This window comes from Bactrocera dorsalis, chromosome 4 (assembly GCF_023373825.1).
Source record: "Bactrocera dorsalis isolate Fly_Bdor chromosome 4, ASM2337382v1, whole genome shotgun sequence".
Classification (NCBI taxonomy): domain Eukaryota; kingdom Metazoa; phylum Arthropoda; class Insecta; order Diptera; family Tephritidae; genus Bactrocera; species Bactrocera dorsalis.
In genome coordinates, this window is record NC_064306.1 from 56,141,116 (window position 1) to 56,164,524 (window position 23,409).

At 35.8% G+C, this 23,409-nt stretch overlaps 1 protein-coding gene across 2 annotated transcripts; it reads right to left on the bottom strand.

The window, feature by feature from the left end:
* Positions 1–739: 739 nt before the first annotated feature.
* On the bottom strand, positions 740–5,858 carry LOC105224348 (allatostatin-A receptor-like). Of its 2 annotated transcripts, none has more exons than XM_029549433.2 (7): positions 5,565–5,858; positions 3,329–3,614; positions 2,882–3,032; positions 2,558–2,676; positions 1,452–1,527; positions 1,123–1,278; positions 740–1,044 (listed from the first exon to the last, which is right to left on the bottom strand). In XM_029549433.2, the coding sequence occupies exons 1-7, from the start codon at positions 5,845–5,847 to the stop codon at positions 928–930; spliced, it is 1,188 nt and encodes a 395-aa protein (XP_029405293.2). In that variant the 5' UTR covers positions 5,848–5,858; the 3' UTR covers positions 740–927. The 2 variants fall into 2 exon arrangements, with proteins under 2 accessions (XP_029405293.2, XP_049311016.1); XM_049455059.1 differs by having other exon boundaries at positions 741–1,029.
* Between the last annotated feature and the right edge of the window lie 17,551 nt (positions 5,859–23,409).

The window sequence follows — 23,409 nt, forward strand, 5'->3', positions numbered from 1 at the left end:
AAATGTGTTGTAAGTTTTTGTCTTTGTTCTTAGAAGAACCCGACATTTTTGCGTATTTTTTATAATTGTAAAGATAAAACAACCATAGTGATAACCCAGTTTATCTTATAGTTTTATACTGCCTTGAATATGATAAGTTGTTGATCTCTAAAGCTTAAGGTTTCGTACTAAAATTGTCTTCTATACCAGTGCTCATATGAGTATCGCCATAACAACAGCACCATTAACTCTATGCATCGTCACGACAACGAAACAAATTATAAAACGATACTAAAAAAGTCGTCTCTATTCTCTTAATGGCAAAGAAATTATAAATATTTAACAAAACAAATAAAATTGTAAAAAAAATTTAAACTTTCCAGCCGAAACTTAAAAGAAATTATAAGTACTTCGTACAAGAACTTTTTCTCACTTTTAATTATGAATACGAGCAAAGAGTTGATTTAATATGCCACGATAAAAGGGTTTCAAATACATAACATACATACAAATTTAATACAATATATTCAAAGACTCTTTTTTTATAATATTTTAATTGAATGCCGACTGATATACATTTATGAAATAATTGCGTCGCCACTTTGTGCAATACCCTCGCGCCAGAGTAAGAAGAAAATAAAGAAAAGTTTTAAGTGACAACCAAAATATTAAGTGCTTTGGTCTCGCTCAGTGATATGCTAATTTCCAGTATTTTTATTTTTTTTTTCTTTTTCACTCTTCACATATTTTTCCTTTATTTGAATTCCAAAATATTCCACTGCCTCACAATATATTTAATTAAGCATATATTCTTCAAAGTCAGACCAAACAAAACACCCACAATTCCTTCTAATTAAATTGTGATGTAATTTAATTGTAATAATGTTTGCTCAAATATTTCACATTTTTAATGATATTGCATTAGAAGAAACGACATATTAATGTGGCTTACAGCATCTCGGCATTTGATGTGACATTGCCGGTGGTGCGTGTTGTTTTTGTGGCTTGATGTGACATGGGAAAGAGCGGTTGATTGCCACAGCCGACGACCTGGAATCCAGAGAACTTGTGCATTAAAATTTTTCATTATTTCATAATTAGCAATTCTCTTTGTATGCAATTTAAAATGAATAAGTAGCTTACCTTCCTAAAAGCCTTCCGGAAATTGTCAGAGAGGAAGGCATACAAAATCGGGTTGATGCAGGAGTTCGTGTATGCCAAAACATGTGAGATGATTTGCACAATGACTGAAGCATGTGTGCCGGGATACCAAGTCAGAGCTTTCATGACGAGTATGAGCTAGAGAGGGCAGAGAGTATGCAAAGAGGTTGGTTTAAATGGAAATGACATTTCTGTTTGCTCAAATGCATATTTTACAATTTTAATGACATTGCATTAGAAGAAACGACGTATATAATTTGGAGTCAATTAAAATTATTGCGAGATTTTTTATTTTTAGCATTTTTACTTACATGTATCGGTAGCCAACATATAGCAAATGCCAAGACCACAACAACAACCATACGCGTTACACGTCGTTTGCCTTTCCTGCGAAAAAAGATATTGAATAAGTAGATATGGACAAGTTCAAAACAACTTTGCTAAGTAAGTTTCTTTTCAAAATAAAGTGGCGATCGATGGATCTGGGGAGATCTATCTCTAATTGGATTGGTGTAAAACAGGATTTTCGATAGGGACGAGACCGAAAGGAACAGCAAACGACGCCATATTTCATTATAGAAAAATATACGATCCAACAACAAGTCGAAAGTCACAACTTTAAGAGCGCCACGTCCACTTTATGGTGGTCATAATCGTCCTGTCAGATCAACAAGTGAGTGAGGAGGACCCAAATCAGTCTCTCACATGTCGTTCTCAAGCGTTGGACATCTCTATGACATCATTGGGACGAATTTTACGAAAAGAGTTGGATCTAAATCCTTACAAAATCGAATAGACCCAAGAACGCTTGACCACCAGAATCGTCATATGTTCGTGAATTGGACTGAGCGAAAACTTGATAATGATGCGGATTTTCATCAAAAAATCATCTTCAGCGATGAGGCTCATTTCTGGCTGAATGACTTCGTCAAAAAGCAAAGGCCATTATTGGTCAGGCAGCAATTTACACGTACTCTATGAGTCACCATTGTTTCCCAAACAAATTGCGATTTGGTGCGGTTTATGGGCCGGCGGCGTCATTTGGCCGTATTTCTTCCGTGATGATCAAGACCGGCACGTTACTGTGAATGGAAATCGCTACCAATCAATGATAACCGAACATATCATTTCGAATTGGATGATATGGACTTGGACAATATGTGGTTCCAACAAGACGGCACCACAAGCCACATAGCAAATAACACAAGCGATTTTTTGAAAACTAAGTTCGGTGTACGTATTATCTCACGAAATGGTCCAGTCAATTGGCCGCCTCAGACGCCGTTAGACTATTTTCTGTGAGACTACGTCAAGTCTATGGTCTATGCCAACAAGCCAGCGAATATTGATGAACTTCGCACGAATATCAAAAGTGAAATTGCTGCAGAATCGAAACCATAACACCAAGATTAATTACCTGGACTCTTCGGATGGTTTACAACCCGGTGCGGCTCTCCAAAGTCTGGCCAGCATACCCATATATAGGAAGGATATCAATGTCAAGGGCGCCACGTATGAAGACATGAAGAAAGAGATCTACAATGAGAACAGAAACAAATGGAATAAATCTGTATTCCGGAAAATGGATAATACCGACAAAGAACTGAAATTCAGTACTTCTGAGCTCAGAACATACATAATTAAATTTATACACAGGTAACTAATAAGGTAACTAATGTAGGTACATTAAACAAAAATGCCTTCGCAGTGCAATTCAGCAATTCCTGTGAGAAATAATTACCTGGAATCCGATTAGGCTCCAACCCTCCTCCTCGGTGGAGAAAACGCAAGCTGTGTAACTACGTCCTTTGAAGTAGTAAAGACGGACTGAATGTGCCAAAGCCACTGGTACGGCTGAGGAGAGGATGAGTATCCAAGCACAGAAGATAGCGCTGGAATTACAGGTAATATGAGAAGCGAATATGATTGTGCATTTGGAAGAGAAGTAACAGGGTTGCCATTTGTATTAAATTTGGATAAATTATAAGTGAGCTTACGGATAAGAATTTGGAAAAAATATCGGTTAATATAACTAAAACCATGAATTACATTTATTTTAGATTTTTATTCAAAATACAAATCTTTTAATTTTTTTTCTTATGGCAACCCTAGTTACACATACAGATCACGGCATATATATATCTTTGTTCCCACATATCTTTGTGCCATCACACTTAAACATACTTACAGCATCGCATTGCGTTCCGTGCGCAATGACATACTCGTCACTGGGTGTACGACAGCCAAAAAGCGATCGAATGACATCAAGACCAGCGTGTAGACGCTGCAATGACAGGTAACCACAATCATATACTGCACAAACTTGCACCACAGATTTCCAAATGGCCAGGTGGGCAGCACATAATCCGCAGCGGTGAAGGGGACACAAAAGACGACAAACAGAATATCGGAGACGGCGAGATTGATGATGAGCAGGTTGGTAGTGGAGCGCATTTGTTGATTAGCGACAACAACTGTACATGAGCAACGAAGAATTTATAGAGTAAATAGTTTTCTGTGTACAAAATTGTGTCGAAATAAGAATTGTGATACAGACAAAGCAGAATACTGAAGTCTAAATTAAAACCACATCCGTTCTAAACAATGTCAACGCAACAAAAAAATTTATTCTAAAGTAAAACTGCGCATTTCCGTTTGTAGGACAAATTACTGACAACAAAGTAAAGACAAGGCGGCAAGAAAATTCATTTCCGGTCAAGAAAATAATTACTTTTCAGACAGGAGGAAGAGTCGCACTTTACATTTATACGGATATCTTGAAAATGGAGGATGGAGTTGGTTGGAGGATATGCTGTCCAGAGTTAGGCAAAAGGCAACCTTTTAATTTGCCGACTCACTGTACTACATTTCAAGCTGAGGTCTTTGCTATTGCGAAAGACACGGAGCTGGTCTCTAATTCACCTCCAGGCAATTCCATAGTCAACATCTACATGGACAACCAAGCAGCAGTCAAGGCAGTAAACTCGTTTCGCATATCGGTCAGAAGTGTCTTGGCAAACAGAACAGCAAAGGAAAGTGCCAGGAGCAAGCAACTTTTCTTTTACTCGATTAAAGGTCTGAACGGCATCGCCTGATATATGGAAACCAATTTGCATTGTCTATGCGACGCTCTGGATTGAAGCATGGTAAAGAAAATGAAAACCCGATAGAGTTATGTGCAAAACAGTATATCGGAAATACACAAAATTCCTCTTGGCACTCGATAGAAGAGCGTATAGGAATCTGATTGGAATACTAACCACCACTGTCTGGTGGCGACACACGCCCGGAGAATGGGGCTGACTGATCGAAGACAGTAGGAAATATCTTGAGCCAAGAAAGCTATGGAGCATAAAAGATAACTACTCTTCATGAACCTAGTAACTGAACTCCACCTGGTATCACAAAGGCTCAAAACTGGTCTATATGTAGCACATTGGCCTACCGGACTATCCTAACTTAAAAAACGCCCAGAAAGGGGCTCATAGGGTGAATTTTTCATTTGATCAGATTTGACTCGAAAAAAAATTGAGAGGCACAAAGCATTCAGTGAAGGTCGTAAGATTATCGTAAACTTTCTTATGCCAGACGTCCATCCATTTCTGTTATTGACGATTATAACAAAAAACTCAAAAGAACATTGCTTGAAACTTAGCATAAAGGCATCAGAAAGATATTGGTTAATGTTTCGGGTGTGAAGTGTTTCAAAATTAGAATCGTACCAAAAGACCTGAATCTTTGCAGGACCGACATTCATCAAACGCATTATTGCTGATGACGAATCATAGATTTATGAATATGATGTCGAAACTATTCAATAAGCGAAATGCTCTACAAGAAATTCGCTAAAGGCACTGAAGACCATCTCAATCGAGACTTATAACAAGTGCATTTAAAATTAAACTTTTCGGTAGTCGATAGTAAAGCACACGCCCGCACATATGGAAATGCATTTTTTTTTGCTAATCCGGGTCAAATTTGATCAAACCAAGACTTATAACAAGTGCATGAAAAATTAAACTATTTGGTAGGCTATAATAAAGATTTGTATTAAAATATATGAAAATGTAATTTTTCTCCAGTCCGGGTCAAATTTGATAAAATCTGATCAGGTATTTGATCGCATCTAGTATATGGTTAAGAAGGTAAAAAACCATCCGTAATCCAAAAATTTATTAAGTATGTTCGTTTTCTACTCAAAGTTCATACCAAACCCTGACTGAGCAAACCCAGCCAGTAGTGGGTATAATATTTTCGAACTATTTGCTACAAAACGATTTCAAAATAGTCTTCTTATCCTGTATGACTTTTTAACTTCATATTTCACAGCGCATGTGTTATTAGCTTACCAGAAACCAAGAAAAATATTATCATAAAGTATTCGCATATGTTAAATTTATCAAAAACTTCAATTCCATACTCACCGAATATGACCAATACATTGCCCAGAAGGCCTGCAACACCGATAACACCAAAAAACGCTGGCACAATGGCGGATACAACGCGCTCGAGTGGGTCAAATTCAAAATCCAACAGATTGTCTGGCGGAAGTGTGGAATTCGCATCGGCGCCGACACCAGACATTGCAATCAAACTCGCGGTCGTGCCAATAATACCTAAACTTTCCAAGTTGCAGTCTAAACCACTATCGTTGCCACCGTTGCTGGTTATCCCTTCAGATAAACAGAGTGTCTGCAGTACATCCATAGATGATTTTGCTGGTGTATATTTTTACTTTAACTGTTTTTCTTTTCCGGAGGCCTTGCCTCTAAGGTTACTAATGGTTTAATGAAGCTTTTATATTAACAAGTTTGCGTGGAAGCTCCTTGAGGAGCTTACTCTTACTTTCCTTCTGGTTAGCTATTTGATGTAAGCAAAGTTCTCATTGCCGAAATCATAGGTAACCTATCGAATACGAGACTGGTAGAAGAAGGTGTATATCAACTTCTGTCATTGCTAATGATCAAAATTAAGGTAAATGAGTGAAGGAAGCGAGCTTTAATATCAACCCAAACATCGCCAAGAGAAGTGCTACAAACGCCGGACACAGTACATAAGTATACTTGCTGTGTCGTCAGCCATATCTCTGCAGTGAAGAGAGCAATTCACAGTGATTGTAGTAGTACAGCTAAACCTGCTTTACAATAGAGGTGCCACACTTTTTGAAATCTCGGACCTCGAAAGTATTGGAAGGATTAACATGATCGAAGCGGAAGTTTTGCTACGCTCTCCGTGCGATACAAAGGGTGCTGAACCGGTGATAAAAGCTAAGCTTAGTATATATTAAAGGCCCATCTGCAAGTTCAATCGAATGAACGAAAAGGATGAAAAGTTAGCTTGAGCCAAAGGAAAAGTTTAGAAAAGCGTACTACGCTTAGCGAACGCGATTCATTTACAAGGATCCGTTATCTGCGAATTTCATTGAGGAGAGGACTGCGGCCAAAGAGCAGCTGTCCACTGAAAACGAAACAACGTGGCCTGCTAAATAACTCAAGGGGAATACCGACGCTATAAAGCCAAACGTCAAGCTCGATCGAGAGAAATGCTCAACGTCCAGGGCGGCAGCAATGTTCAGTGAGAACTGAAGTTGCTAGATGAGCTTTTCGCTAAAATAGATGAACATCCGGATGGTGAATGATGCCAACGAGCTGAATGGTGTAGAAATCCTAAAATGTAAGGACCACCTAGGGTAGAGAAAGCGTTTGTGAAACTTCAAGGACTATGGGTGCGACTTTCTCCGGTATAGTGAACAACAACTAGATCCCGATCATTGCGAAAAAAGGCTACAACGCACGGTAAAATCGGAGAATCCCCTGAGACAACTTCAAAGGCGAAATCTTGTTGTACCAACAAAGGATTGGAGGATGATGATATATTCAAAGGCAAAATACGGATGAAACGACCGAAAATTGGAGGACAGAAGATTGGGTGTTGACGGTACCAAATTCGGCTTGGAGGATTGCAAATTCAACAAGGACTAAATTTAATGTTTCCGTAAAGCTCCTTTTTACTGTCATTTAGTCTCAATAACCTTAAATTATTGTTCCCATAAGCTAAACTCCAGAGCTATTTTACCAAATAGAAGCGACATTAATGATAAACTTGCTTTGGTTTAACACCAAACATAGACCCTACCAAAAGCGGAATTTATCTTTTAAGAAAATATCGCCTTGTTCTTGCAAATTGGAAGTTATTAATCAACATTATCACCGATACCGATACAACGATTAAAAGTAACAAGTTCAGCTTTTGCTCGGAAAACGCTCTGGTATCGACGATTATTTGTTCAATATCAGCAAATTTCGTATTAGCGAGTATTTACTGCTGATATCAGAACAGAAAAGTGGTACTGGTAGGCAGAGCCCCTGAATACGGAGAAGGCAAATAGAATTCGAAGCCCAATTCGGAAAATTTCATAGACTTGTGCGCCGCACACCCTTTCGCATGCCAATGTGAATATTGCTAACTAACTATTAATTGCTATAAATTGCTATTTATAATTAGCTCTGAATTATTCATATATTATCATGTACAGAAATGTTAATATATATCCAAACACCAACTAATTGTGCATGTGAAGCACATAGTTAATGGAATATTTGAATTTATATTCATGAAAAGCCGAAAGGAGTTTAAATGTTGCACAATTTGAATACTTCATTTTGCATTGTAAATTTTATTCCAAAATTTGTTGATGATTATAATCGTTGCTATCATTAAACAATTTGTATTTATAATAATAAATGTTATGTCATGTTTTAAATATTTATTATATTATTATGGAATTTACGGTAAATTGAAAATATGTACTTTTTGTACTGCTTCCAGTCATAATTAGATATATTTGCAATAGCATGAAATGCAGTCACTGCTTAATAATGGAATATTCACTCTTTTTTGCCGTCATAAAAAATGGAAAGCTAGAATGAAAAATTAGTAAGTAACGGGTGGGCCATCTAACGTTTTAAATAGAATTATCTATATTTCGACATTGGAAACGTCAAATACCATTCGGAAAGTGACAGATATTCAGCAAAAAGTCTAAAATTTACGAAATGGGTTGCTATCCATTATTCTACAGTTCGCAGATTGGGCAGAAGATCGTTTGAACGAGGATGGTCAATTTTACCGAAAAATCATCTTTTCAGACGAGGCTCATTTCCACCTCGATGGTTACGTTAACAAGCAGAATTGTAGCATTTGGGGCACAGGAAACCCGCACGATAACTTTCGAGAGTACCTGGCCTTAAGCTGAGCTATATGACAGTTTGAAATTCAGCTAAAATACAACACTGATACAATAGCCTTTATGCTAGTAGCAGAGTTTGTAATAATAAAAAATTTTAATAAATTATTTCATTATTTATTTCAGTAAAAAATTGTTGAAAAAGCCTATTTTTTAACCAAGGAAAGCCATGTAACCCTTTAAAAAGTTGACGAACACTTCATAAGTGCAGTATTAAGACTAGAAAAAAATGCGATTGGAGCAAATTGAAAGTGGAAATGTATGTTCTACTCTCTCAGTAACTGATTGAGCTTTTAAGATATTGATGAAACCTTAGTAACGATTACAAACGCGGATCTATCTGTCTAAAATTACACTAAATAAGTTAAATAGCTTCATTATAACCTAGAATGTTCTCTAAAATATCTGAATCAATTAAAGGAGGTCTACCTTGAAACATAGAAACAATTATACTAAAAAGTCGCCATACGCGTTTTACCACCTTCGGTATAATAATAAATTCATTTTTTCACATAAAAGGGGTTTCCCCTGTCTATCATTTCATAGCACGAATTCGGAGTGCAGCTATTTCTATTAATATTTATTTATGCCAGACATAGGAAAGCTTTTCAAAAACTAAGCTTTATTACCAAGCTTTAATACTATGTGAGGTGAAACAGACAACAACTGTGCAACAAACTCAATCAGTCTTTTGGATGACCAAAATAGATGGAAAACAAAAACAACTGTATTATGTAGTTCCAAAATGCAATGCGGTCTCTTCATACGAATGTGAGTTAAAAATTTACATTTAAATTGAATGAGATTCGTACTTTTTCTGGCAGTCTGTGGGTTTTCCTATAAATAATTCAGTATTTACAAAGTCACACAGTCACTTTAGTTGGATAAAGTCTCTAATACTTCTGTAGAATTATATGAATCCAAGCCAAACAAAAGTTTCGGTAGTTGAGTTATGAGTAATTTTAAATGTGTTTTAGTTATTATATTTGTTTTTATGCACAAGCATAGTCGTTTGATATGAAATACTAAAAGTGTTAAATTTAACATTTGAGGTTAATAGAAGTTGAAGTGTTTACGAGGTACTGACATATTTCAAATAATTTTTCGAGAGGTATGGATCGAATAAGGCCGATACTTCCCCTAGTCCTCACATACCTAATAGAAGTAAATATTTCTAGTCCAGTAGACTTTATATTGTATATATCGGTCAATATGTTAGACATATTAAGGAAGTTCCGATAGATTCATTTTCTAAAATCAAGTTAATACTGCCTCCAGTTCTCGTGAACCTAATACAAGAATTTTCAAACATTCAGTTAACTTTAAAATGTTGTAATAACAGTCAATATGTCGTCCTATTTTAATAAAATTCAAAAAAACATCTTTTTCTGGTAATAGATCACTTCAATACTACCCTTAACTATAGGAATTGCAAGTTTCCGGTTGGCTTTATACCGTATATATCGATTAAGGCATTTTTTTAACGCGTTTTCCTCGAAACAGCATTTTTCGAATTTGCTGCAGTGATTACTCAAAAACAAATGATCCGATCACTATCGAATTGTTTTTACATGTTCTATATATAGTTCTCCGTACAATGACCTATCGATTTTTGATCTGATCAAAAAATCGAATTTTGGCAGGCCAAAAACGACCAAAATTTTGGGTAAAATTCGACTATTTTTTTTAAAACGCCGCCAAATTTTGCTCGAAACTTCATTTTTAAAAAGCAGTAAACTATCTAGGCGTAAGGCTGGACCCTAGATTAACCTTCTGATTGCAATTTCAGTACGCCGCGGAAAAGGCAGGGTACATCACCTCTCAAATGAGCCGACTAATAGCCAACATAGGAGGCTTCAGTCAAAAAAAAGAGATAGCTCCTAATGTCGACAACTATCAGCATATATTATGAGGTATGACAATTAAGTAATGAGACTGATTCCATAAAAACCGTATATTTGAAAATTATTCTACAACTCTGCCATCCCCTTCAAAGTAGTCCCCTTGGGCAGCTATACAGCGATTCCAGCGCGTTTTCCATGCTTCGTAACATTTCTGGAACGCTTCGACTGGGATGTCCACGAGTACCCTCGTCACGGCCGCCTGGATGTCCGTAATCGACTCAAAATGGGTTCCTTTGACCACCGATTTTGTTTTAGGAAACAAAAAAAGTCACAGGGTGACATGTCGGGCGAATAAGGCGGCTGTTGCAACACGGCGATCCCTTTAGAGGCCAAATACTGGTGTGGCACGGCGCGTTGTCGTGATGAAGGATCCAGTTACGAGCGATGTCTGGGCGCACCCTGTTGACTCGTTTTCGCAATCTTTCGAGTACTTGGCAATAGTAGACTTGATTCACAGTTTTCCTCGGTGGAACGAATTCTTTGTGGACGATTCCACGGCTATCAAAAAAGGCAATAATCATCGTTTTCACCTTCGACTTGCTCATGCGAGCTTTTTTCGGGCGGGGGGCGCGCGGAGACAACCATTGTGAGCTTTGGCGTTTGGTTTCCGGGTCTAAAAGCACTATCACCATACACTCTTACAATTTTAGCGTACGTTTCCGAAGCTGTTTCGCCCAATCTGGTGCAAAATTTTATCGCGACGCGTTGCTCTTGATTTCGTTTTTCCATTTTCGTGACGAGCACTACAAACACACGTCTACTCAACTTGACGCAGCAGGCGAACTAAACAAGCTAGAGCTATGGTACATATATCAATGAAGAGGGAGGAATGCCGGAAAAAGAGAAAGAGACAATAAAATCAGTCTCATTACTTAATTGTCAAACCGAGCTGAGATCTGGGCAGATGTGCTTAAAAAGGAAAACTGGCGTAAGGTAGTGGCCAGAGGAATTAAAGTCGAGACAGATAGACGTCCAGGCTATCAAAAAATCTGGATTATTTGGACAAGCCGTAAATCGGAGAAGTAGATTTTTACTCAACCCAGCTATTATCCAGTCACGGGTACTTCAAAAAGTACCTCCATAGAGTTGAAGAGTCGTCATGCCTATACAACGACGCGCCAGAAGACGACGCTTTAAATGTGTGACGACGTTTGAATGTGTGCGTTGATAACGAGAACCCACCACCCTAAAGTAATGTAAATGTGGTAAAGTTGGGCGACAGTTTCTAAGAGGCGGTTCTTAGTGACCTGCAAGTAGCACATACCATTACTGCAACGATTCCGAAAAAAATGTTTATACTAGCCTATGCATCATTAGCGCTTTATCATTAAGTATATTTCAGCCAATTTTAGTCAGGATATAAAGGCTCTATTGACAAATATGTTTTCATAAGTATTCGATGGAGAAATAGGTTTACAAGTTTTTAAATGTTATAACGGTTTTTATACATTTAATAACATTCAGAATGAAGCGTTGGAGATTCAGTAACGTGTACTCGTACATATGAACGATCAGCGTGAGGAGCTGATTCGATAAAGCCATTTAGGTATGTCTATACATTCACGAAATAACATTTTAATATTTGAAATATTGATCCGGTAATTTTCATATATTCTTTTCCCTGCAAGAACCTGCTCATTTGTCGGTACCGCTGATATAGAACCACTATAGGATTTATATTATTCAAACTATTCTATTGATATCAATACAATAATCACTTTTCGGTATTAGGTAAATTTAATTTGATTTGAAAGATATTTATATCAAATAACTGGCTAGAAACAATCAGCGAAATGCTTTCCAATGAATTCGACCTGTTGGCGGATTAAGTTTTTATATTTAGTTACACATATACGTTATCCTTCTTTTACTATTTATTTATTTGATTATTGTATTCCTTTTTTAATGATTTACAAACAATTATCCAAAAGTACTTTTTTTAATTTTTTATATATATTTTTTCATAAGTTTATTTTAATGTATAATATTTTATATTATAGTATAGTATTTTATAGTATTTTTTGTTAAATATGAGCGATTTATAAAATTTAGAGTTTAAAATAATTAAGTTAAATAAGTTAGATTCATTTTTATTAATTTTCAAGTTCTAGTCTCTATATAGATTCAGTAAGATTTATTTTATTTAAAACACTTTCACCGCAAACAATAAAAGGCTGAACCGCTCACTGAAACTATCGAACGCGAATTGAGAAGCCACAAGTGTTTGGAAGTACAAAATACCTGCAGCAATATATACCTACACTTAACCGTTATTGTGCAGCTAAGTATAGTGCATTTCCAATAATACAAATAGCTTTCCCCTGACGTTAAACAGGATGTTTAACCGACTCATTTACGTGTATAAACAGGTACAGTGAAGCACGTGAAATGTGGCAACCAAGTACTGATGAAAGTATAAGATTTTCATTGCGTTGTGTGACAATTGATTAACGTAAATGGTAAAAGTTATGAGAAAATGTTGAAGAAATTCTCTTAAATATTTTTCTATACGAAATATAAAAAGTTTGCTCTTAGTATGATGCGTAAAACAGGTTCTACTGTACTTGAAAGCAATCTATGCTCACTGCATTACCGGATCGAGTGCTGCGACACTCATCAACAGTGCGGAAATTACAATGGAAACTTCGAACATTTCATAGCAAGAGCAAGGAAAACAATTTTTTTAGGAAATTAATTGTATATTCTGTTTTTAATTGCAGAAAATACGAAACGTTTCAGTATAAATTTTTCAAGCTGGGGAAAGTTTGGAGACAATGCTAAAAGTAAACAAAAAAGAACACTTTTTTATGTGGTATAAGCTTATAATGAACTGTATTCCTTTCTAAGCTTTCAAGGTTCCAATTTTCTTATTTAAAAATTTATTTAGTGTCTGCTTTTATTGTGGCAGAAAATCTTACTACCATGAGCATGCACATGCCAATAAAAGAACTCTGAACATTACATTATTTTAAAAGTTATAAGCTCTGAACTATTTTACCGTTTAAAATGTTTTGTCTCTCACTCTCTCTATTATAAAATTGATGTACCTTGATTGATGACAAATAAAATTGTTAATAATGCAATTGCGGCATGACGCAGGTATGAAATCAATAATAAAGAAATACATAAAACAAACAAATAAAAAAAATATAGTAAACATGTCAGTCTGAGTGAAAAGAAAGCACCGCATATTCAATTTGCCAGCTGTTGTGGTCAATGGAGTATACGTACGAGGATGGCCAGACAAGTAGACAAGAACAACATTTTTTCGAAAAATGGCTATCAATTACTCAACAAGTGACGCCTTAAATTTAAATTAAACTTTTTTTAAAAAACCCTGTCTAAATAATACCTTTTTCTGCAGATCTTGAAAGTATGAGTGACTTTTTTGTAGCTTGTAAATAAAAAGAAGTCTGTTAACTAAGGAAAATACAGTGGTTGTATCTGCGCTTTCTAAAATCTACGAATATGACCATGCTTTCTCACTCAGTATCTATTTGGAGAATGTATTACCCGACAGTAGATATGTCCTTGATAGTGGTGCCATCGGTCAGTAAAACTAAGTACTTATCGGACCGCGTATCTGCATAGTACGCACATGAGTATGCAATTTCACCGTGCCAAAGAGACAGGTAGTCACAGTGCTAGTGTGCATAATAATTGAATTACCTATGGAAATACTCCACCACTTCAACTGGATATATAGTATAGTGCATAAACACTTGACGCACACAGTGATACATGGATAATGACAATTCATATAGAGCGGCTTTTACTGAGTCAGCAATGGTCTTTATTTTCCTAATGCCTTTCATAAGAGAATTTGGGTATCGTTCCCATTCTCAATCAGGAAATATATCCAAAAGTAAAGTACTGTCTGAAAATAAGGCACCTCAAATATCAGTTGAGATTGTCTTTCTTTTCAGTAGATATCCTGACTAATAATTAAGGTAACCCATGGGTAACCCATTATATTATGGACTGTTACTCGAACCGAAGGTAGGACAGAATCCCACATGACCAGCTGTGAACGCTGATTCATTCTTGATTCCCACATATTTCTTCTAGATGTGGTTCACCAGTTTCATACAGATCGTCAAAGTGCTTTAAATCCGCCGCCGGAATTTATTAAAACAGTTAATGTCAGTCCGCCTGGTTCACAGAGACAGTGTCCACTGAGCTGTTTTAACCTCATTTTGTCAAAAGTAGTAGAGTTAGAAAGGAAACACCTAAGAGATTCCACCACGTCCTCTGTTAAGGCTGAATTATGGGCATGTGAGCATATTGGACAATATCCAGGCAGAACACTTGCCGTTGCGGTGAGATGAACCTTGTTAAAAACAAAAAAATTGAAGACCTCTTACGTTCCATTCTAGGTTAAAATAATTTAACAGCTGCACAAGTTTCGGCTGTTGGCCAGCGCTTTTCAAACTCACGTGAAGTTTACATATCCATCGCTATATCGCAAAAAGATGGCGCAGTATCGACTCATTCCCAATCTGATGAAGTTGGGGTAAGGATGCTCTCTCTACAACTTCATTGACTTTGTTTTTACCACCGATTCCAATGTGACACTAGATAAGATAGATAAGAATAAGATAAGTACTACTTATAAAAAAGTCAAATATCCTTGACTAGTTTTGATAGAACTATTAGAGAATTTAAGGTCAGTATGGGTGCGAAGTGAATGCTCACCTCTTTGAAAAAAACTGCACTTCGGAATATTACATCTGCTACTATCTTGGTGACAACCCCCTTTGCTTGATAGAAAAAGTAGTTTAGTAGGCTGAAGCTAGAATATATAAATTGCGTCAACTGTTTTTAACTTGATAATCTGGTGGAGATATCTGACAATATGAATTATCTGCAACAAACTCAACTCTCACATATATTCATTACTAAATTATGTATGTATGTATGTACATATACAATATTCGATATCTAAGAGCACACAAATGTCAGTAGACGGCAGGTGTAATGCATATTTACTCATATTTGCGAAATTCCATCAACCAGCCTGTGGTCCAGCACGTGTTTTGCTATAATATTCTATATGAATCATTATTATGTTCTGTCCAACAAATTGTTCATTTATGCCACGCATGTTATATTAATAAACTTTTATGTGCAAATGAACTCATGTCACCTAATACTTTGAGATTTATTTATATGGACATTGAATTGTCTGTGCTTTCTTTTGTGATTATTCGTCTGGTCAAAGCACGAATGATGAAAAATGAAGTAGAGATATATTATTATCAGAAGATAATATGATTCCAGTCGGACACGTGCAGATTTAAGATTATATTATCACATAGCAAGAGGGCCATTTCGAAAAATAAAATAAAAACACAAGCAAAAGAGAATTGATACTTATATGCAGTGAGCGGTTTTGAAGCACTTTTTGAATTAGGGTTACAGCTTTGTATACTTTTAACTACTTATCTATTTTTTTCTTTAATTTCATTTCACGCATTTTATAATAATTCGTTATCTTGACAATTGCGCTTTATAAATCAATAAATTTTTTGGACAATAAGACCCTAAATTAGTTGTGTTGGAGGAATAGTTATTTCGCAAAATCATACTTACGTTAATATTCCTTTAAGTTTAAATTGCTTTCTTTTAAAAATAACGACAATATTTCTACTTAAGAATAATGTCCTCAATTTTCAAGTTAATCTGAGCACGATAATAGTTTTGGAGATACAGCCTTGAGAATTTCGGCACTCGAGGCTAGCTAGGCTAATTGCGTCCTATTTAAACGCGTTTTTCGCGAAACTGTTTTTAAAGTTGTTTGGCAAGATTCCTCGAGAGCTACTCAATCGATCTGCAAAAAATTTTACACAGGTCTTTAAGATGCAATTCTTAAAGACTTGGTAGAAATATCTTTTTCGACTACGACTATTTTGAAAAAATTTTGTGAAATGTTCACTGAAATTTTCATTTTTTTTCGGAAAAATTTCTGTAAAACATTCAATTTTCAGTTTTTTTTTCTTCGTCAAAGTTCTAAGTTAAGGTTTTAACTAAAAAAAAGTATTTTTTCACTTTAGATGATCCTGTAAGTAGTGGTCCTGCCAACGTGAGCGCATCTTTTTTTCCCAGAGGTCACCGAAAATGGTCTCGCAATGGCCGAATTTAAAATATTTTTTTCCAAAAATTTCAAAATTTTTTTGTTAATAATGTAAGTATGTTTGTAATAATAAAAAATTCTAATAAAATATATCATTTTTTATTTGAGAAAAAAAATGTTAAAAAAAGCTGTTTTTTACCCTAGGAAACCCTTAACTGAACCAGGTATGTGCCAAATATCTCACTTGACTTGTTATGAAGCTACGAAAATATCAATTATATCTAAAACCCTTTCATCATATAACCTAGGCAATGAAATCCACTTTCGTCAGAAACCACAAAATATTGACTGAAAATACACCCAGTTTTGTTGTATATTCCAGTGCAAGCTTATGAGAATGTGAGTAGGCGTGTGAATACTACGCTCAACCATATGAGTGGGCGCTTTAGGCTATTTACTGCCTGGCTTCATTTTCGGTGTGCAATTCCACACTTGTCACCGGATTTACGGCGGTCAAATGGCGATCAAAAGCACAGCAATAAATGACAAGAGATTTGAATACCCAAACAACAATCACTGCTATGATGACTACGCTTCTATTAGTAGTGACATATTCGTTGGTGGATTGTGACTTCAAAGCAGTTGACATTTCAAAATTGAAATGAGGGCGAGGTAATTATGTTCAGAATTGATTTTTGTGGCTTTATTTGGAAATTGCGTTTTGTGGAGGTGAAGCTTCAATTTTCGAGCAAAATAGTTTTTAGTGCTAAAGTTGTGGAAAACAAGTAGATCTTTGTGATTGGTGCAAAGAGGGTTGCACTTATCTTTGCTCTGTTGTATTATGACAAATATTTGAAGCCAATAAACCTTTTCTTATATTTTTCTCTCTTTTGAAAGATTTTATTCGTTTGCCTTTTATTTTATACTTTTATCAAGTCATAAATTTATATATGAGTACCCTTTTCACCCACCCTTTGTGTTATTTGTAACTCATAAAATATACATTAAAGCTTATCGTAAAACTAAAAGCATTGCTATTTAAGTACACATTTTAAAGTTGTCAGCATAATTCCTTTTTAGTTGAAATTTATGACAATGGATTTTGAATAAGGTAGAGTTTCTATGTAGTAATGTACAAAAAAGCTACAAAATCTATATTATTAAGTATTACTTATAACAAAACTCGTTCTTTAACCCTAAAACTTTATTTTTCGTACTATCAAATAGCGAACCCTACTGGTTCAACAATGCGTATGAGTGACATTTATTACAATATGTACTGCAGTCAATATGCTGAAACCTTAACCCAAACCGTTTAATATTGTTGAAAAATATTAAAATTAGCATTGTTTATCGTTGCTAAAAAGGAGAAAAAGGGCTAATGTAAACAGCACTGTATTTTCGAATGGAATGGCTATGGTCGGCCGGTCACTTTTTAGTGGTTTTTTGTTTTGTTTGTTCGCATGGTACTCGCTACCATTTTGCTCATATAGCCGATAATTGATAATTATTATAAGTATATTCCCAGCTGTAAATTTAAATTGAAATTTACTGGGAGTTTACTGCTTTTATTCCATTACACATTTTATACTCATATTGAAGCACCTTTTGTGTGTACTTATTTTGGGTATTCAACCTTTTTGCCATTTCCATAAAATTCTTCTGTCTGCTCGCAAGGGATGAGTGTTCCTAAATAATGTAAGTATTTTTTCATCTGTAGAAAAGATAAAATTAGACAATTGACATGATTTTTAATTAACTAAGCAGGTTGTGGGACAAAAAGCATTCTACCAAATTACTTCAGGTATGTTTTCTGCCGCTGCAACAGCAAAAAAAAAATAGTAAAATGGAAAATAAAAAAGTAAATTTCATTAGCTGTGTTAACTTAGTTTAAGGTATAAAAAACATGAAATAATTTGGCGTTACAAAATTAATATATATTACATAATTTTAGCTTAAAATTATTATATTTTGGTTATAAATTAAATTAGATTATGGCCCTCTGAGGACCATAGGGACCAAACTTGCACTGCTAAAGCTTGTGAAGCCAGTCTACTTGTTTGTATAAATGGCTTCAGGTCTAAGGATGACCCTAATGTCTCGAAAATATGAAACCAAAATAGAAAATCTCGCGCTGATTAGACTAAGACAAAGAAACAACATAACTTTTTTGGTAAGCTGTTTCTTCTTAGGTCATGATTTCTTGCGCCTCACATTCTTCAATAAACTAGTTTTCATCACAAATAACAATGTGTTTCAAAAATCGACCAATTTTTAACGTTTGATAGGCAAATTATTGTCATTAATTCAATGAAATCCACTTTCGTTAGAAATCACAAAATATTCTCTGAAAAAGGTCCTGAATAAACACATCAAGTTTTGTTATATATTCCAGTGCGAGCTTATACGAATATGAGTAGGCGTTGGAATATTACGCTCAACCATATGAGTGGGTGCTTTAGGCTATTTATTGCCTGGCTTCATTTTCGGTGTGCAATTGCACACTTGTCACCGGATTTACAGCGGTCAAATGGCGATCAAAAGCAGTGCAACAAATGACAAGAGATTTGAATACCCAAACAGCAATCACTGCTATGATGACTACGCTTCTATTAGTAGTGCCACATTCGTTGGTGGATTATGACTTCAAAGCAGTTGACATTTCCAAATTGAAGTGAGGGCGAGGTAATTATGTTCATGCGAGGAAGCAAATTTTGTTCAGTATGAACTCATATGTCAAGCTTTGAAATCAATCCTAGACGTTTCATGTGAACCATTGCGTCAGTCAAATTTAATATTTCAGATATCTCTGGGGTTGTTATTCGCCGATTTACATCGATTTAAATACCCTCCATAATGTGGTGCATCCTCAAGATCGAAATTGCCGCGACGGTATTTTGCAAATGAATTTTGTCATTGGTGGAATCATCGGTCTACATTTCTCCAAAACTTATGCCGATGTAACATAACAGTCATTGTCGACCATTATCGCGCCGTAATAACCGACTATTTGATGCCTGAAATTGAAGTTCGGGCTCTCCGCGACATTTGGTTCATTGAAATAATACTTTGGTGGAGAGATAAATTCACATTTTGATCCAGTGGGTTGGTCACCAAGATCGTGGGATATCACACCGTTGTACTCTGTTTTGTGGAGATATGTAAAGTCTAAAGTATATGTGGATAAGACTGCTTCGATTCAGGTCTTGAAACAAAATTTCACGCGTGTCATTCGCCAGTTATCAGTCAAAATGCTCAAACGAGTCATAGAAAATTTAACTCAACGGATGGACTATATGAGACGAAGCCAATATTTGAAAGAAATAATCTTTAAAAAGTAAATTCCAAATAATTATCTTTCGAATGGTATTCCCCATTAAGTTAGAAATTGCTGTGTTTTTTCTTTAAAGAAGTGCGAAACCGCGAAATGGATGCCCCTTTTCATATGTGCTCTCTAAAATCTCCATTACACTTCTATATCAGTCATGAACAACAAGACATTCTTTACATATGCAGATGCGCTTATGGATATAACTCACGTTCTATGCATATACATATACTTATTTTTGCATGTGTTAGAATCGTCATGCCGCCGTCCGTTGCGTACTAACAACACTCACTAATTTAATTAAAACATCCTTCGCATTGCGCATTCCGCATTCGGCGAGCACTGCTGTAATGGAAATTTGTTGAATTTTAATTTAGACTGGAACGCATTAATGCAATGCTATGCAAATTTAGCTGCAGACAATATATGCTGGTTGCGCTTAGTAGTAGCCGCATAGGTACGCATGTGATTTTAGTGCACAATTTGCAATTAAACGTAGTGTGCGTGGTTGGAAGAGGAATCTTTAGTGAAATAACTTCTTCATAAATGTATAAGAACTATAGTTTATAGTAGCTACTGATATAAATGCAATCCAAGACCCTTGTTTCAGCACACGGGTACAATGAAATACTGGAGCCCCTATCTTATTTTATTTATCATGTACAGAAGCACTTAGTATTATATAATCACAATTTACACTTGACGAGTGTATTTTTCTAAAACAAGTGTTAAGAACATAGTCATATTGGCAAACTTTCTTCTATACCTAGATTGTAAACTTACTAGAATCATTTACTCATCATTAAGTAGACTTATCTTATTTTCAGACAATATTGATATTGTTAGTTCGAAATATTATTCCACAATGCTCATTGATACATTACGGTCCCGTTATGTTTTACTTGTTTTTAGAATATATAGAATTTACTATTACTTACATATATTTCTCATTCTCTAAATTGAGTATTTAAATCCCTTAACAAGCTGAGGAGCACACCAGCTCCAACACAAACAGAAGACGTTCTATGAAAATCAGCAAGCAAGCAAGTACAAGATTATACTTAGTAAACAACTTAATATATAGTTTCCTTCTTAAGTGAAGACAACAAATTTCCTCCGAATCGATCTACTGTTATATAATACCTACAGTAGCAAATAATTGTTCGTTGCTCTTGCATATTACTATAATAAGCCTCATTGATACCTAGAAAGCATATTGTTAAAGCATAAATACCTTTACTACTGCTATCACAACAGACAGCCAAACGATTTGCTACTCGACTTGTGCTCCTGCATTTCAAGCTCCTTACGTACAGCTGCAAACGAAACCAATGATTTTTGGAAAAATCAAGAGTACAGCTGGTACGATGAGGAGTGCCGTGAGTCCTGCCTACCTCGTAACCTTACTATCGACCACAACACCTGCGGACTGGGTTAAATACCAAGAATTGAAGAGGGAAGCGATACCGATTTGTCAAAAAACGAGAGAGGCCGAAACGTGTAAATACGAAGAGCTTGAGAAGATGTCCGAAAGAAGTAATGCTCCGCGCCGTTAGTTCTGCTTACTCGAGACTGGATAAGGAAGCGAAGCAAATGGGTCTGGTAGTGACGAGAGCAAGACAAAATATCTCCTGTCATCAAATAAACAGTCGTCGCACTCGCGACTTGGCTTTCACGTGACAGTCATAACTTCGAAGTCGTAGATAATTTCGTCTATCTTGGAACCAGTATTAACGCAGAATAATTCTTGTCAAGCGGTGCTACTTCGGACTGAGTGGGCAATTGAGAAGTAAGTCTTGTCTCGACGAACAAATTATATTTGAAAGTCGCTCACCATTCTCGTGCTGCTATATGGCGTAGAGGAATAGACGCTGACAACATCTTGATGAGTCGACATTACGAGTTTTCGAAAGAAAGGCTCTGCGAAAAATGTATAGTCCTTTGCGCATTGGCAACGGCGAATACCGCAGTCGATAAAACGATGAGCTATACGAGTTATACCATGAAAGTAACATAATTCAGCGAATTAAGAGACAGCGGCCATGCTGACTAAGTCAGAGAGGAACAGGAAGACCTATATTCCGCTGGAAAGACCAGGTGATCTACACATGGAATCTCCAATTAGCACCAAATAGCGAAAGGGAAGAACAACTGGCGCACTGTTGTAAACTATAGCTTGTTAAGTGTAATCGATGTCTATGCCAATAAAAAAGAAATAAAACTCAAACACTTTGAAATATGGCACTAATCATCAAAATAGTTTTTTCGAAGTGATAATAAATATTCACCCTAATGTCTATGCGCACATTTAATCTTCTTACTTAAATCGCAAATGCCTAAACAAGCACTATTATTGCATCTATTGTGAATTAAGTGCCTTCAGTGAGTCAGTGGTCACGTAAAGCTCAACAACTTTCTTAGAACAAGTTAATTAAGCACTTAACTGATTTATTAGTTGAATATATGTGATGATGTAATTGATTTAAGTGAGTTGCAATGGCAACAAACAATACTCGAATATATAGTCTAAATAAAAGAGCACAGCAGTATAATCACAAAACCATTGAGGTTAGGCAGCAGTTAAACACACTCTTGAATGGCGCTATGGCAAATGTAATTAAATGCGAAAGAAAGAAAAGAAAGCCATTATTTTTGAATGTCTAAACTTTTCGGGAAAAGCCTTAAAAGTAGTCTGAAGAAAAGCATTTGTATAGTATCTTTGTGATTTGCAAGGAATTCTTAGTTGAAAATCTTGTCAGATAGTGATCTAAATTGGAAAACAAAATTTCTGAAAAGTCTATGTTTTGACATACAAGTATTTTGGTGCAAAGACGTTTGGACAGTCATATTCCTAAGCCCACGTCTCGTCACTAGTAATGATGAATGTAGGGTCGTCAGGTATGTTGTTAAGCATTTATTTTGCGACCTCTTCTCGACGCCGTTTCGCAAAAGACTCGATTTCGCTTAGACCCAAAGAGATGTTGAGACCCTCCGCAATCAGTCTGATACCAACCGAGGGTTTCGAGAACATTTACACCTTTTCTACGTTATCATCATTAACAAAGTTGGGTTGAAGCCACGCCTCTCCGCAGAAGTATTTGTGTGAAGAAGAATATATTCTCCATTACACTTCTGCTACATTGTCAACGATTCTGTGCCCGTGATTCCATTGAAAAACAAATTTCATGGAAACTTATTGTTTAATTCTTTTTACTCGGCTAGTATAGCCAGGCAAACTTTTCTTAAACAAAAGGCTGCCAAACACGAATGTAAAAAATATTTTACCAAAAAACAGAAAAAAAATGTATCGAATCGATCTGGCCGCGCAGTTAAAAAGGACCAGTCCGAGTCAAATTTGATCAGCTGGTTTATTTCGAGATACCCGATACATTTTTTTTTCTGAGAAAACTATTAGCTTCAGTATTGTAAAGTCTGAATAAATCGTTCGTATAATGCTTTGAAAAGGTGCATTCCATTTATTGGTCCAAAACCTTCGGAAAGATGTAGATTGAGGGTATAGCCAAAAAAATTATAGAAACTTTGAAAAAGAAACTAAGTCCGAATTATAATGGCACTTTTCTAAGAATTTAACATCAAAAACCTAAAATGGGCAAACCAATAATCTCTCGGATTTGTAGTTAACCTCCATTGTTAAGGATATCCAGGAACGCCCAATTGCATCTCCGGAAATTATTTTGTCAAGCTGGTAAAAAATCAA